The sequence below is a fragment of the Morchella importuna genome (genome assembly GCF_003444635.1).
Source record: "Morchella importuna strain M04M26 chromosome Unknown Morimp01GS003, whole genome shotgun sequence".
In the NCBI taxonomy this organism is placed as follows: Eukaryota; Fungi; Ascomycota; class Pezizomycetes; order Pezizales; family Morchellaceae; genus Morchella; species Morchella importuna.
In genome coordinates this window covers 2,102,249-2,118,320 of record NW_025763400.1, presented here as the reverse complement: position 1 = coordinate 2,118,320, position 16,072 = coordinate 2,102,249, and the positions used below count along the sequence as shown (strand labels likewise).

At 47.3% G+C, this 16,072-nt stretch overlaps 3 protein-coding genes across 3 annotated transcripts; 1 reads left to right on the top strand and 2 right to left on the bottom strand.

Annotated features, from left to right (window-relative positions):
- Positions 1–984: 984 nt before the first annotated feature.
- LAJ45_02075 (uncharacterized protein) lies at positions 985–1,482 on the top strand (the record flags this gene model as incomplete). Its single annotated transcript, XM_046111667.1, has 3 exons — positions 985–1,051; positions 1,138–1,337; positions 1,402–1,482. 3 exons carry the CDS (start codon positions 985–987, stop codon positions 1,480–1,482), a joined length of 348 nt encoding a protein of 115 aa, XP_045975611.1.
- A 608-nt stretch (positions 1,483–2,090) lies between these two features.
- Positions 2,091–6,081, bottom strand: LAJ45_02074 (uncharacterized protein; the record flags this gene model as incomplete). The annotated part of the gene is made up of 8 exons (XM_046111666.1): positions 2,091–2,219; positions 2,280–2,537; positions 2,593–3,501; positions 3,557–4,263; positions 4,319–4,952; positions 5,005–5,320; positions 5,420–5,639; positions 5,850–6,081. 8 exons carry the CDS (start codon positions 6,079–6,081, stop codon positions 2,091–2,093), a joined length of 3,405 nt encoding a protein of 1,134 aa, XP_045975610.1.
- A 4,698-nt stretch (positions 6,082–10,779) lies between these two features.
- LAJ45_02073 (uncharacterized protein) lies at positions 10,780–11,967 on the bottom strand (the record flags this gene model as incomplete). The annotated part of the gene is made up of 1 exon (XM_046111665.1): positions 10,780–11,967. One exon carries the CDS (start codon positions 11,965–11,967, stop codon positions 10,780–10,782), a length of 1,188 nt encoding a protein of 395 aa, XP_045975609.1.
- Positions 11,968–16,072: the final 4,105 nt, after the last annotated feature.

Here is a 16,072-nt window from a genome sequence, read left to right as displayed (position 1 = left end):
CGTTGTTAGTAGTCGCGGAGACTGAACAATGAAGACAATGCATTCGTTGTTCTCCATATCTGTAGCAGATGAATCCGTTAGTAAGTTTTCAACAATGCACACAGTGTATGGGGAGAATTTTGAGTTGGGAAGTTTGATTCAGGTAATCGAACCTTGTTACAGCATGTGTAGCTCAGAAGGATTTTTTTTCAATAGTGCATTTAAACTAGCTCATCATTCAAACGAAGAAGGGACGAAGCCAGGCAAGTGTACTATGAAAAAATCATGGGGAAAAAACATACAATTCAGTTTACTACCCCCAAAAAAAAGTGCCGTGAATCCAGGGAGCGGGGCGACCTAGTGAGTGAGGCTCAATTGGTGCTGTGCAAGAATAAAGGATCTATTTGACAGTTAGCGCCAATTCAAACTGCAAAATTTGGACGTCAATGCAAAAAGAGAATGTGAGGGGTAAAGATCAGATCAAGTCCGTTTGGCTAGGACAGTGTAGGTCACCATGGATAGGAGGAGTTAATTCCCAATAAGATAGGGGCGACACGAATGGTTCATCATTTCGAGTGGAATACTCGCAGGGGAGCTGGGGTAGGCAAAATAGTAGGAAAAAAAAGAAAGAAAAACTTACAGATTGTATCCATCTCCTCCTCCTACGTGCCGATGGAGATCCCCTTCATGCACATGGGAGGGAGGAGACCATTGTAGCGCAATGGCTGTTCTTGTTGGCGTTGTCGTTGTCTTTGTAGTTTTGTGGTGTTTTGTGGTGTTTCTTGTGGAGGACACGGGCGAGGAAATTTTTTGGGGCTTTTAAGCAGCTCCCTCTACCCGCCAAGGACCCACAAACCCATTGTCCGTCGGCCAAAACGAGGTTACCCCATCCCACTATCCCGCATTGCGGCTCAACTGGAACTGCACCAACTGCACCAACTGCACCTCCGTCATTTTGCCGCTCCAAGTCACCAACGATCAATCGACCCTCCCCCAAAGAGCAGAATGCCGACCTTCACCTCAAAGAAGTACCTTCCCGCATCCGCCGCAAATACTGTTGGCTCCAGATATCGTGAGCATCTCCATTCTCCTTACGCTATTGCTCTGGGGAAGAAAGAAAAGAAAAAAAGAAAAAAGCTAACCATGGCCACGCCACAGGTTCCGGTTTAAGCCGGCACCCATTCCTCCTGTTCGGATTGCCATTTATTGGTACCATACTCGCAGGATCCTTCTTTCTGACTCCTGCGACGGCGCTGCGATATGAGAATCATGATCGTAAGGTCAAGAGAGTAACACAAGAAGAAGCGATGGGGCTAGGGAAGGACCGGAGAAGGGTTGATTTGAATGAGGAATATTATGTAAGTTGATGTACTAAGAGGGGTGGTTGAGGAGAGATTGCTAATAATGGCGTGATGCGAACAGAGGTTATCAATGAAGGATACCGACAACTGGGAGCAGAAGAGAGTGAAAAGACTCAAAGGAGAACACGATGGCGTGTTGTAAGGCACGAGGCCGCATAAGGGATTGGTTAATGGTTAAAACGGCGTTTCGGGAATGATATTTACAGTTGTGAATATTAACATTGGTACAACATACATGTATCATAAGCAGCAATTGATAATCATACGATGACAGGTGAAATGTAGAACGCTTTATTTTCATTCAGCTTCAAAATAACCCACCATTCATCTAAAAAAACGCTCTTGAGAGTATTGAACATATTCGACCTATCTGTCGTACGAAAGAAATGATAGGCAAAAAACAGATATTCCCGCTAGTGAAACAAATTGTGACAAATGAACAGAGAGGAGGGGGAGGGCAATACGCACAGTTGATAATAACAAAAGAATCAGAGGGAAAATTTAACATAACACCGTTTACGCATGCCCCCGCGTCAGCATCAAAAAAATAGATGGATGAAAGATGGTATTTGGGATAAGGATAGAAGCTTCTATGCAATCGCACACATGGTTATGCAAAAATACGAAAGATGAATGGAGGAAATTAGTTGAACGCTGGAAAGCGTGGAATATTGAATGTAGAAAGAGGAAAAAATAAATAAAACGAAAACACCATAACAAGCTATTCCACTTTCTTTTGTAGTCCTTATTTTAATAGGGATTCTCGCCGTAGAATGCCTTGTTCCCAACTGCCAGAACCATTAATTCAGAATGCGGCGCATATGAGCTAAAATAAAAGCCCATCATAACAGTAAGATAACTCAAAATCAGAATAGAACCCTAAAGCAATATGTCAGTGATTTGTTATACACTAGTTGTCTAGAGCCGTGTTTGACCCACCTTGAAATAATTGCTCTTCCCTTCACCATACATGTACGACAGCAGGAATACGCAAAGAATAACAGTGACCAAATCCCATTGTGGAAAGATCAAACTGAAAGTATGATTGAAGAGTTCTTTCGGATCCAGAGACATGGCAAAGAACGCGCTGAAAGCGACCAACGCCGGAATCTGCAGCAAACATACTTGTAAAGCATATGCAGAACCAATTTCCATACTGAGTGCAATGTTCCCATTCATAGCAAACGAAATAGCGTTCTGCAGGACAATGATTAGCGACAGAAAAGAAACTTTAGCGGTGCAAAAGTCATACCAGGAACTCAGTTGTATTTGGAACAAGCGCAAAGAGCGTGATACCCAAGAACTTCTCATCAATCTCAAAATTTTCCAACACAACATCGACAGTGTCAACCAAAATCTCAGCGATAATGGCGTACAAGACGGTTGCTCCAAGAAGAATGATAGAACTCTTCGCTTTACTCCAATTAGGGGCATCATGTCCACCCACAGCATCGTGTGCTGCAGTGGGAACTCCCTCCTCTACAGTAGGCATGGATACCAAAGCAGGTCTAGGCGTTGCGCTAGTCTTCCTTACGCTATGGCGCTGGACATCTTGGACAGCAGCTGTAGCTGCAACAGCTGCCATTTCTGCAACCCCACGGAATACTTGTGCATTCTCCTCACGGGACAATCCTGGAATGTTGACTGATGTCTGTATTGGTTGCCTGGAATCGCTTATAGAGCCATAACCAGGAGCTGGAGAAGACAGAAGCTCATCATTGGCAGATCTTGGTGGAACCATGTGCAGAGTTTGACCGGGCCCACCGGCCTCGCCTCTCAAGACAACATTGTTTTGTGTTTGCCCGAGGATACGCTTATATAGCCCAGTGTCCCTCAAAGTATTGGGACTCCTGGCATCAGCGGCAGAGGATCCCTCATTTCCACGTGATGATCCACGGACAGCATCCACAGCTGCATGGCTGGGTGGGATTTGGGCCTGAACTGTAGGTGCTGTCCAGATGACAGCAGCATGAGTCCTCAAAGTGAACCACAATCCAATGATGTATGAAATGAAAAGAAATACTGCGCAAAGGTACGTATATGGTTGAACAACATCTCTATAGAAATCATTGTTCGTAGTGGGCGGTGTCTGGGTAAATGAGCATCGACGGCATTCTGCTTTGTCTACATGCGGTGAACATGCACGGCAACTAAGTTCGTACTGTTTGGGGAGTCAATATGAGTTATGGGTCACGGGGGACTTAAGAGGCACCTACTGTTCCATAAATTTGATAGAAAAGGGTGGGGGCAAAAGCACCAATCACTGCAAAAAGCAACATGGTGGAGGTAACACCGGCAGATCTGGCATTGAAACGTTGGGTCTTTCTTTTGATTGCGCCCGAGCACATACTCAATCCGGGCATGAAAACAACACCGACCAGGATGCTGCCTACAACACTGCCCTCCACCAACCTACCCTTCCCTTCAGTCAATGCAACACAGTATAGGTAAACTTCGACTATAGTCGAGAAGAATGCGTTGATAGTTGCGCCCATCCCCATACTTGACTGAGCGGAGATGGAAGCCACAGCTTGTCCGATAAAGTACGCCAGTGGAATGACGGAGAATAAAGATAGGGTGAATACTGTTGCAGGAGAAGTCAGGGGGTTAATAATTCCAAACATTCCCCTTAAGACGTAGTGGTCGGCAATAACGAAGATCACGAGGGTCATAAGATTAATAAAGAAGATATTGGTCCCATCTATAGTATACTTGTAGTATTTCCAGCCGACAGCACGGTACGTGCACAGCAAGATGGAAGTCGATGGGGTTCCAGGCCTCCTGGTATAAGTATGATCTGAATGGAACGAAAGCGCCAAAGGGTGCCGGCGGAGGTGATCAAACAAGAGGGAGGTAACCTTAGCCATCGGGATGGTGAATACCAACAACCAGCAGATACCCGAAACTAAAATTAAAAGTGGCGCTGCTAAATGTCAGTTTCCAGCTTCTAAAGTCACAGTCAATAGCGGAGAACGTACCAATGATAAAATAGAACCAGACGAAGAACAAGACTCTACCAACATTCCACTCCCCACGACCAAAGAGTCGTCTTTTCTTTCCGCGGTCTGCTGGCGCTCCGCTCAAAAGTCCTGTTCTTTCGCCAGTTCCTAGAGTCGAATCGACGTCCACCGAATCAAGGCTCTCTCTTCTTCTCCCGATCAGTGTTCTGCTGGGCGTATGAGGTCCAAAGAATGTCCTCCCCTCCTCAATGTCACCTGCCTGCCACTGTTCGTACTCGCTGATGCTTCTTCCTTCGCCCTCATCTTCTTCTGCATAAGCGTCGTCTTGCTTAAGTTCCACAAAATGCCCAAAAGGATAAAATAGATATGCAGCCAGTCCAAGGAGGACCCGGCCGTATTCCCTGGCGCTCAGGGTAAAAAAGAAAATATAACAGGTCGCCGCAGCAACGCAAATTACTAGGGAAAGCCACCACCCAAACAGTGCGACCCACAAGATGTTTACCAGAAACAAAGCGCCCCCGACACGTCCTCCTGGAGCCGAATGAATGTCTCCTTCTGCCGTACGCTGCACCGAACGGTTTTTCTTGTAAAGCGCAGGTTTCCATATCCTAATACCGAATGGATGTGTGACGTTTATGGCCTCTTGACGGTCCTATTAAATGTTAAAATACGCCACGAAGATAATACTCACAATCATAACATACTTTCAATGTAAAGGATTCCACACTGCCGGCGTCGCTAGGTTCATAATCATCCGCCCTAACGGTACCCTCCTCCTCGCCATCATCTTGCTGCTCCTCTTCATCTTCGCCGCTCTGTTCCTCGATGGGACCCGCCGTTTCAGTACTGTCGCCCTCGTCGTCCGTGCTGTCGACATTAGGAAGAGGTTGTGTACCCCTTCGTCGTAAGATATTTGAGTGCCGTCTCATCGCTGTATATCCTGTACCTCCGTGCCCACGTTGTTTTTGCTCCAGATCGACTTCTACCTCGTCGGTCTCATCATCCACGCTGAACTCCTGCCTGTTATTACGCAACGACATTAGTTTTGGCGTCACCCTTTTTTGGTGTAGATATATGAAGGTAGGAAGGTTTAAAAGAAGGTGTCAGGGGGACTCCCACCCTTTATGAGGTTGAAATAGGGTAGAGGCCCTACGGGTGGCTGAGGGTCTTCGCGGCTTCTTATCTGATGACGAAAAACGCCCTCTAAGTGAGGAAGCGGCGGATGATGTCCTTGATAATCTACCCGTGCCGCCGGTGGTAAGATGATCCGTGTTCTGCGCGGTCAGCTGGTGTTCGGACGGATTGTTCGATAGAGCAGATGTGAATGAATCAAGAGAGCCTGTAGATACGAAACACCACACCCACAGGATGAGATGATATTACGATTAGTATGTTTATAATTTTTTTTTGGCAAAATTACAAAAAAATAAAGCAAAGTAGGCCAAAATAAAATATGGCTACGGTTCCCGTAGAAGGTAAGGGAACCAAAAGGAAAGTGACAAAGTGAACGGGGCAGAAGAAGAAAAAGGTGTGGAGAATTTATGCATACTAGGGACCTCAGTGCTCCCTTCAGTGCCAGAGTTGTTGATGCGCCGTACAGTTCCAGCAGATTGGGCGCTCTCGGAATACGGACCCCCAGACTCGTAGCTGGACATCTGTGACAGTTGTGATGCCTGTCGCTGCTGCGAACTAGGCACGGATCTAGGGTTTGAGGGAGAGGGTGCGGCTTCAGCGGAATATGAATTTCCAGAAGAGGCAGAGGGATTTTTCTGACTGCTCATGGTGCACCAGGAATGTAGGTATCTATCCTCCAAGAGAGCAGAAAGAGAGCTCACGCAAGATATGGAGATAGAGAGAGCAAACTCACGCTTGAGAAGTGACTAGGGTTTCTTGGCTTGGTATGGCTGGTGTTTTGATTGAAGACCCGTGGTTATCGGACGGGCATGGTAGATAGTACTAGAGAGGGACAGAGGACAGAGGACAGAGGGACAGGGATGACGCGATGCGACAAAACAGGAAAAAACAAATAAGTTTTCCCCCGGAGACGCAATTTCAAGCAGCCAACATTTGTTCCGGTTGGGCAACAACAGGCTGAGATTGGGTCAACACCAAAAGGTATTTTTTTTTTTTTTTTTTTGCAGGGAGAGGATAGTGGACAGGAAGGACCAAAGATCGATATTCAGACAGTCTTACAAGCAGTGGAGGCAGTGCGACAATACTGAGCTAGAGTAGGTACATTCTGGGGAAATGGTGGAAAAGACGGTTTGCGAAAAAAGAAATCAGCAAAGTTCAAAATAAAACAGAGAAGGGAGGTTAAAAAGTAATTATCTACGGAATAGACTGAAAAAAGGGCAAAAAAGGGCAAAAAATGAACAATCCCCCATAGCGAATGGGCGACAGCATACCACGAGGTGAATTAGGGAAGATTCCTTGGCTAGAGATATTCGCTCTAGAAAACTTATGTACCTACTCGAGAGCACATATCTCTACTCCTTTAGAGTACTTACATGACATATAGTACCCACTTATCTACATAAACCGCACATGTATCTCTACTTTATCTGTCTCCTCGCACACACACCACACGCTCGCATGGAGACGTTGAGGTAGACTCTATCGTACCATGTCGACTTCATGTACCACTCTACATGTATGTATGCACTCTACCTAGCAATTTCGCTCTAGATACTCTAGATGCTTGTCTAGAGTACAAACAAGAAACCGGTACAGTACATCGTCGGCAAGCTTAACTGTTTAGTGGGTTCTCCACTCGCTGAGCCAGGGTGCACTTGCAGCATTTACGTACGGCGGTCCAGCAATGGAATCGCTCGCTCGCCGCGTGATGCGCAGATCCGCGGCTTAGTGCGTACAAACTACGCAACTTCCGCAGCCAAGCAACACGAACATCAGAACACCAGAGCCACTGGACGTCCAATGTGCCGTAAATTCTGTCAAACCCTCGACATCATAAACCGACCCACGAACCCACGACATTCATGTGAGCTCCTCCATCATTTTTTTTTTTTTCAAGATCCAAGAGTAACAGTCGTCTAAGGCTTTGAAGAAAGGAGAAGAAAAAAAAATTAGATCCCCCGTCACCTTACCTCTCTCTCTACATACCTCGTTTTCTCTCTCTTCTTTTTCTGTGCCCTCCTTCCCCGATCCATATTATGTTCAATGACATCCATGGACCAACTGATCGACTGAACGGGGTGACTGACAGTCTGCACGAGGTCAAATAATCCCGGATAAGCGGCCGGATAACAATCACGCTGACAATCTTACCTCTTCATGCTTGCCCAACCCAACCCAACTCACAACCCGACCAGGCGACAGGTCAGAATGTTAGATATAAACCGACAAGACTCCATCCATCTAGACACTTCAAGGAGCACGGAATAATATGGTCACATTGTAGAATTAGATAGCTAACTACGACAGCCCAGATTGTTTAATGAATTTGCAATAATCGAACCGAACCCCGCAGGATAAAAATATAGACATCCCCCATGACATTCTTGTTTCAGCCATGATGCAGAGTACATAAAACCATATGTACTCTACCTACTACATACATGCGATACATGATCTTCATCTGAACTCTACTCTAGCTCCTAAGAAAGAAGGGAAAAAGGAGAGAAAAAAACGAACAAAACACCACGATCGCAATTGCAAGTACGATACTACTCCCGCATCGGACAAAAACAAAATACTCGACATGAATAATAAAATTGCTTGACGTCTGCAGTGAATCCGGCAGTTCACATCCTCAAGTATCCTATCTGGACCGCCGAGTGCGCGCGGTTACCTTCCCCATTTTTTTTTATAACGATCCCCACCAAACGTGTCTCCAGGGCCGAAATATTCCATCGTTGACTGGTTCGGAAGCGATAATCTCCGTCGCCAAGGCTGCCAATATTAACCTCTACCCTTTTATTTGAGCCTCCCTTACTTCATCCATTCCGGGGAATAATAAGAGACTTAGCTGCACCCCCAGGGATCATGAAAAAATACACCTCGCTAGCCAAGTTCGTACCCGATCATTGACCCCAATAGTAGAAAAGCCGAAACGGGCTAGAAAGACAACCTTGCCTGCATGTGTGTAGTCAAGTATCCCGCAGTAATCTTCGCCCATCACTCGATATTATACTGCAGAAGGCAGGCTGCAGTGTAGGCGTCTACCCGTAACCATGTTACATCACTTTCGTCTCATCACGCACAAAACGGCTACCTGCAGCGTGGAGAACACGTTCCGGGATCCCCCGAGAATGTCCTGAAGATCGTATGAGCCGCGTGAGAAACCCCAGGTAGTATCTATGGGACGAGAGCGGGCATCAGACCCGTCGGCTCGTACAAAGATATGTGTAACTTGACTGGAATCGGGTGTCACTGCGACAAGCGAAGGAGATTTAGGGGCTTATTGTGTATCGTCGGGGGCTGGATCATCGGCCACATGACCGTGCATGTCACCTAGAGAGGTGTAAATTGACTATATGGCCGCGACCGATGGGGCGATAGGACGGAGGATGGGTAGTTCTAGGGAGGATAGCGAAAGGTTATTTTGAAGCGATAGAGTTGCAATGGATGAAAGGGTTGCTTGGAGAGTTATGGTTTGAGTGTGTGGGGAGTTGGGAGGCGAGCCGTTGTACTTTTGGTTCTGTGTTTGGCTTTAACTTTGCATGCTTTATTTATCACTCGGACCATTCATAACATATCACTCGGAGCGCCACAGACAATGAGAAACCCAAGCAACATGGGCGCGCTCATACTGGCCTGAAGGCTTGATCAATCAAACATGGCCAATGAAATCCTCTTAAATCAAAACACAGGCTATCGGGGATGTGGGTGTGTATGCGTCTTTCTACGCTCTCGCCCGCCCAGAACGAAATTCATGGTCTACTCTCACATTGTCGCCTCGGCTCGTTGTCGCCCGGTCCAGACCATATCTGCCACCAACAAACTGCATATTGCCCTACGTCCGTCATCCTTAGAAGAGAGCTCCGGCATAGACACCCGGGTAACTGGCTCAGTCATCGCAGTGGTATCTGCTCTGCGCGAGGCGATGTAAAAAGAAATTCTTCTTTCACACCTCGAGCTCCACCACAACATGTACACACCATCACCTCATGCCACCCCCCCATCATCACCACCATCACGCTTTCTTGACGGCCACCGATCTACATGTATCCTGCTGTGTTTTCTTAAACTTTGCGTTTCTCCTGTTTTCATGTCTGTAAGCCTCTTCTAACACGGGGGCAACCCACCTTATGTTTTTCTATCTCTGCTTGATAAGAGCAATGCCAAATTCTCCCCTGCCTTTCATTTCTTCGCAGGTGTTATTTATTTGCCTCGCTGCCTCCCCAGGGCTTGGGTGGATCCTTCTCCTAGGGATATACGTTCAGATCAAAAAAGGCATGGACTGTGGTTGCCCCCCCAACCCCCACGATAACCTGTATTAGGGAACGGCTTTCGGTGCTGGCGATGTCTACACACGGATCATTTATGGTCTCTTTTTCCTCCAAAATCCTCATTCAAGAGCGGTTGGGCTACCTGTACCTATACCGGTCCTCAATACAGCCTGCGGTCAATCTGTATACATGCGTGTGGATTGATACACCATAACTAGCGCATATGGTTGAGAGGCGGCCCTGTCTTACGAAGCATGGTTTCAGGGGAAGCTGATTACTAGATGATTCAGACGACGATCTGCCCTAACTGTAGCCCCGGACGAGTTTGATAAAGCAGATATAACACTTTACTGCTGCGTATAGATATCAAGCGTGCGATGCATGGGGATATTGTGGTCGAGTACGTACCCTCAATTTGGAACATGACATCTGAGGAGAATTTCCTCAACCGGGCCCGCCAATATAACATATAGAATCTGTTATGTCTACTCTACTCGGTCTGAAAAAATGAGGAAACGAAAAGAGGAAGAGATCAGTTAGGGGTGGAATAAGAACTCAGTGAATATCTATCGTTTGCAAAAGCTCACTTCAAGCAAACACCTGCTAGGCGTCTTCAACGAACTCAAGCTAAACACTTATAGACGCGCAAATTTGGGGCAGGGTGGGCATGATACCTAAAGATGCGTCAAGGGTTTTATTCCGGCTTTCGGAACCCAGTATCAAAAAGTTAGTCAGACCACGCGGAAACACACTAACGTGCCGTTTTACTCGTGTTCGTGTTATGGGACAGCAAGAGCAAAGTTACCCAACCGTTTTTGGATCCTTTCATTTCAGCTTAAAGTCTGATTAGAAATATGGGAGCTGAATATACCATTAGTTGGGACTATTGACCAACTATTTACTATAGGGGATAGCGTTTTCAGTATGGGCATGAACGTTGTCGCCAGACGGAACTCTGTGAGGATCATGGATCATCACTCGACTCCTATGAGCGTTCTGTGTAATATGGGATCTATTTAGGTAGGCAACCCTTCAAGCATGATGCTGTTCTTACTACCACCTTAGCTACACTCAACAAATCCCCAATCCACTTACATCTACCTCTGCCTCCCGGCCCGCCATCATCTCCGCCATTACCTTACCCGTCCCCAACGACAACGAGATCCCCCACGGCCCATGCCCCGCAGCCACCCATACACCCGCCACCCCGGCCTCCACTCCTGCAACAACAGGCCGCCCCTGCCCAGTTACCGGACGGAAACACAGTCCTGTCTTCACAACCTCTACGTCCTCTCCCAGTAGCCGCTTCGAGACCCGAAGCATGCTTTCTAGCTCATCGCCCCCAATACCAACACTAGAGTTGGCGGCTGGCGCTGGGATGGGTAGGCCGCACGTGTTGAGGCCGCCAATGTAGATATCACCGTTGCGGCGGCTGAAGATCTCGGGCGCCCATCCACCCTCGGCTTCAGAGGCAATGGTGGGTGCAGCGCTGCAGGCCACGGGCGCATCTCCAGCCGCGGGCTGCCAGCGCGGTGAGCGCACAACCAGGGAGTAGCCGGCGAGGGCGCTGATGCTTAGTGTTGTCTCCGCGGCGGGGAAGAGATGCTCAAATACAGTTCTACTCCAGGCCCCGCACGCAATCAGGAGCTGGTCGCATGCCACGTGCCGCGCTGTTCCTGTGTCGCTAACAATATCGACACCGACAATAACTCCGCACTCAGATACGACCCGCTCTGCACGAGCGCCCAGATGGAACTCTACTCCTTGCGCCACGAGCGTCTCGTATAGAAACGTACACAGCAGCTCTGGATTTACTTGTGCGGTCGTCCCGGCACCCGAGATCATCTCCGCCTCACCTCCGCCCACAACCCACGGTGGGATAGCGCTCTTCTCTCGGACCTCGCTGCTGGCGGTGGTGGCTCTGCTGGTGCCATCGAGTAACCAGCCCTCGCCCCGTCCACCGCCCTCTTCGATGCCTGCCAGAGATACCCCAATGCTGTCCGCATACCCCCAGCGCTCCGCGCCACCATGGAGCTCGGCGAGCTCGCGGTGTAGAGCAAAGGAGAGAGCGCCGAGCGGCGCGACAGAGGGTACGAACCAGTCTTTTGCGAGGAAGCCTGCTGCCTTGCGGGACGCGCCGGGGTAGGGTGTGGGTGATGGGTCGATGAGGTGGATGTGCGTGGAGGGGGATTGGAGGAGGGTGTAGTAGGCTGTGGCGAGCGATATGATGCCGCTGCCGAGGAATACTTTTGCGGGCATGTCAGGTGCTGAGTGGCGTTTTGTGTGTCAATGATCAAAGTGTTGGAAGTCAATGATTGGTAAGAGGCGGGAGGGATCAATGATCGGAGATACAGATGCGGGGATTGCCGCGGTAACTAACCGCGAACCCTAACCCATGGGTAGACGCATGGATAAAGCAACGAGTTCTACTAATGGGATTGTAGGTGTTAGGAATTTTATTAAGTCGGCTCGGCCTGAATATTCTATGCTCTCGCCGAAACATCCTACTAGTACTGACTCTGTATTGACAATAGAGTGCCGAAGAACGCCCTCTTCCCTTAGCTGTTGAGCCCAGCGATTACTTTTAATTGATATACTTTACACACTTCCCTCAATAGGTAGATGATCGAAGGGCCTGATAGATTTCCATACTCTGTCTCAATGGCTTCAACACATTACAAACGTATAAACGCAATACAATGCTGTATATCTCTCAGTGTCTGCCCATATCAATCTTGATAGTGACTCCGGTGTTCGTGTTGCGAGTGCCGGGCGTTTATGAAGTTAGTTTATAGACTGAGATCAGAGCTGAAGCTGAATTATAGTCTAGCTTACAACATAAAGATATTTGCAGCGATAGGTAGAATACTAACATATACTATCCTTATCAGGAAGGTAGGAGGAGGGCATGCCTCGAGTTAGTTATATACCTGGTCCGTTTTTGGAGGGGGGTCTTTGCCATTTTGGCCGAGGAAGCCCTAATATTTGGGGTATGAGTCTCATAGCACTGCGTCTTGGGATCAATCGCTTTGACACGACGGTCTAATTCCTATTACACCTGGGGTGTGAGTGTAGGCAGTAAAGGGCGATTTAAATCTGTGTTTCTCAGCCTCGTAATTATCTCATTGCCGTAGTTTCATCCTAAACAAGGTGCCTTTTTACAACTCTTTGGGATATAGGTTCATCGCGTTAGAAGGTTGGATTAACCACTTGGATAGTGTCCGTGGAAGATAATATGACCTGAACCCGGCCCAGCCCGCAGCAGATCCCCTTCCACTCAGGCTGAGTGGGAAAAGAATATAAAGTAATCCAGAGTTAGTAAGGGAGTCTGCTATTTTTGCAGGAGTGTCGTATATATCTGGTCTTATTCCCCACATATATACCAATATTAAGCCATGGTGATATTTTTGAAGTACGCTCAAGAGGTAATTTAAATCCTCACCGAGTTCGTGGATAACCTTCGCACATATTCTCCATGATTCGTTTGTATGGTCCGTTCTGTTGGACCTCACCCAGGAGTTCTATTAGCTGGTTTGTAGTAGTTTTCATCATTCGTTGATGGCATAGGTATATGGCCTTCTAATACCCTTACTAGGTAAGGATTGTAACCCGGCTCAGACGGCGAAGATTTCCCTAGCTTTGAGCCTTAAACCATGATAGCCCCTTAAACTTTGTATATGGAGATAAATCCTTTTGGATAATGATATATCGGCTAGCTTAGGGTTTGGGTGAGACTTTGAAAGGTATCGTTTCAACGAATGATCAAATGTGGTTAGGGTTTAGCCCAGCCCAAAAAACTCGTAGTTATGATGAATGAGAATCATTTTTTACGAGCAGGGCCGCAATACTCAAACTCTATAGGTTGACCTGAGTAGGGTATATGTGTCATAAATCCTGCCAAATCCATGTAATGCAATCCGTAAGAGCCCAGTCTATCAGGTTTGAAGTACTTGCCGTAAAATCCTCTTCATGGTTAGAATTCTAGGAGATATCCCTCCGCAGAACCTCTACCCCATCCCCATTGCCCATAGCGGTAACATAGCCTTCCCTAATCGACATGTTCAGATTATGGAAGGCTATATTACCGCTGTGGAAAATTGCCGAGGACTCGCAGAGGGATGCCTCCTAAAACGCCTGGATCTACTTTGACGCTGATGTAGCCGTAGATGGTTGGATAGTCTCATTGTACGCTTGTGAGCTATATTTTTTCTCCTAGTTGTCTCTGGTAACCTTCGGGGAATTTCTGCTCAGATCTATATGCTGAGTGGCATTAGTTGGTTAATGTTGTTAACAGTGTTGCCCGTCTACTGGTGGTGTAGAAAGAATGATGGCCGGCCCGATTGATATTCACAAAAAGGGCTCCCGATCAAGACTTCTGGTCGGGGGATACATAGAACCGTCATGCATTTTTTTCTTTTTTCTTCTTTTTGCTTTCCATGTGCTAGGCCAGACTATTTAGTGGTGTCACTGGTGAATGGTGCGTCTTGAATTAGACGAAGGATCTCTCCAACGAGTCTCCATCAAGGACAGACAAGACAAGCACGCATAGCACCTGCGCCTGTACCCGTCTTGATGTCCATATTCTGTGAGCCTTTCCTCGGGATGGAATAGGTGCTTGGCATGATCTTATATGAAACTTGATGTGAGTTATTATTATCGAGACGCATTTGTAACGGGTTTTATCCGGCCTGATACTGATTGTGGTAAATGGCGTTGTGTTGGCATGAAGTGTTGGCGATGTGGCGATGCGGTGATGCGGTGCGGTTGCTGGTAAAGTTGTGGTTGATAGTGGTGGTGATGAAGAAAAGAGAGAGTGTGTGTGTTTATATGGTGAGTTCAGGGTTAGGTGGGGTAGTCCTAGGTAACATGTCATGATGACGCGTTTACGGTGTGAATTACTAAGGGCTTTGTACTTAGGACGATATTTGAGTTACGGCTAGATCCGGGCAGTGAGCTACATTCAACGACGATTCAGTCTTCTCGGTTTACATCGAGTCCCTCTCACAGCCCGAGTGTACTCACCTGCGTAGTAACCAGATTATGAGGTAAATCCAGGACGGAGGCTCCCCCCCAACCCTCCCTGGTAAATCGAACTGAACTGTTTACATGATCCTTCTTGAACCCATTATTTTCTTCGTGTGATTTCGGGACATGGCGATCTGGAGCTCACCATACAAATCGTGGAAGCTACCTGGAAGTGTCGACTAGCAGTGCACGATCTAGTGTCTACCACGACGCTGACGTGGGCATAACATGTTATGACTACCGGGAACAGTAGTATAGAGTTTTCAATTTAACATATCACTTGGGGGGTGGCATTTTGGGTTGGTGGGCCATGGGCTGGTTTGCTGTCAGGGTTCGCGCTCCCGTCGACCAGTCAGAGTGTGAGTACATATGTAGGTTAGAACAACTAGGGGCAGTACATATTAAATTCGGAAGGTAACTACTAGTATGCACTGAGGATAATTAAATAGACAGGGCACGTTATTTCGTGAGCTTGTGGTTGGCATGCAATAACGGTGTAACTCCCCGAACTACTATGAGTAACTAGTGGTGAGATGCATTCACAAACCATCACTCGACCTAAGTATCAGAGGGATTTAGGGGAGGGAAGGTGTGTGAGGAGTATGGGAAATTTGGTGGTAGAGGTTTATCTCTCAGGTTAACGTTCCTTTTTCCATGCCTGACCGTGTTAAGCTTGGGGCGCGTGCATGGTGTTGGACACACAACGGCTTATTAAGTGACAGCGAGACTAAGCGAATCGTATAAACACTGTCATCTTTAGTCCGTGTTTTTAAGCTACTGTTACCACTTGACCCCGTTTCTGTAATGTCTTAGAAGGAAAATTCCAGTGAGAAGACTTTAGTAGGGATCTCGCGTCGAGTGATAGTTTGTGATTAACTCAATCAAAAAACCAACCCCCGCCACAACCAGCGCCGGGTCCATCCGACCGCACAAACATCTCTTTATGACCGGGAAAAAAAATTTATGAGTCTGGGCATCCGGGAAATCTTTAGTATCCTAGCTCCTAGCTAGCCTCAAGCTTAAATCTATATCTATGTCCCCTGTATACGTTCCTATTGATAGCCGGGGGGTGATTGCGGTAGGATCGATGAGAGGTGTCTTTTGGGATCTGAAGTCTTGGAATTTGATTAAGCTTGGAGATAGACGGCCAGGATTATTGTCTACTTGAGTTGACAGGTAGACCATCCGATTGCCACCAGGAAAATGAGTGGTTGGGAAACTATGGGATGAACTCCATACATTGATCAAGTCTCGAGAAGTGGAAGAAAGTTACAAGATAAAATGAAAGCATCGGTTTGTATTAGTATCCTACACCTATCCCTGCAACTGCCAGTCATTA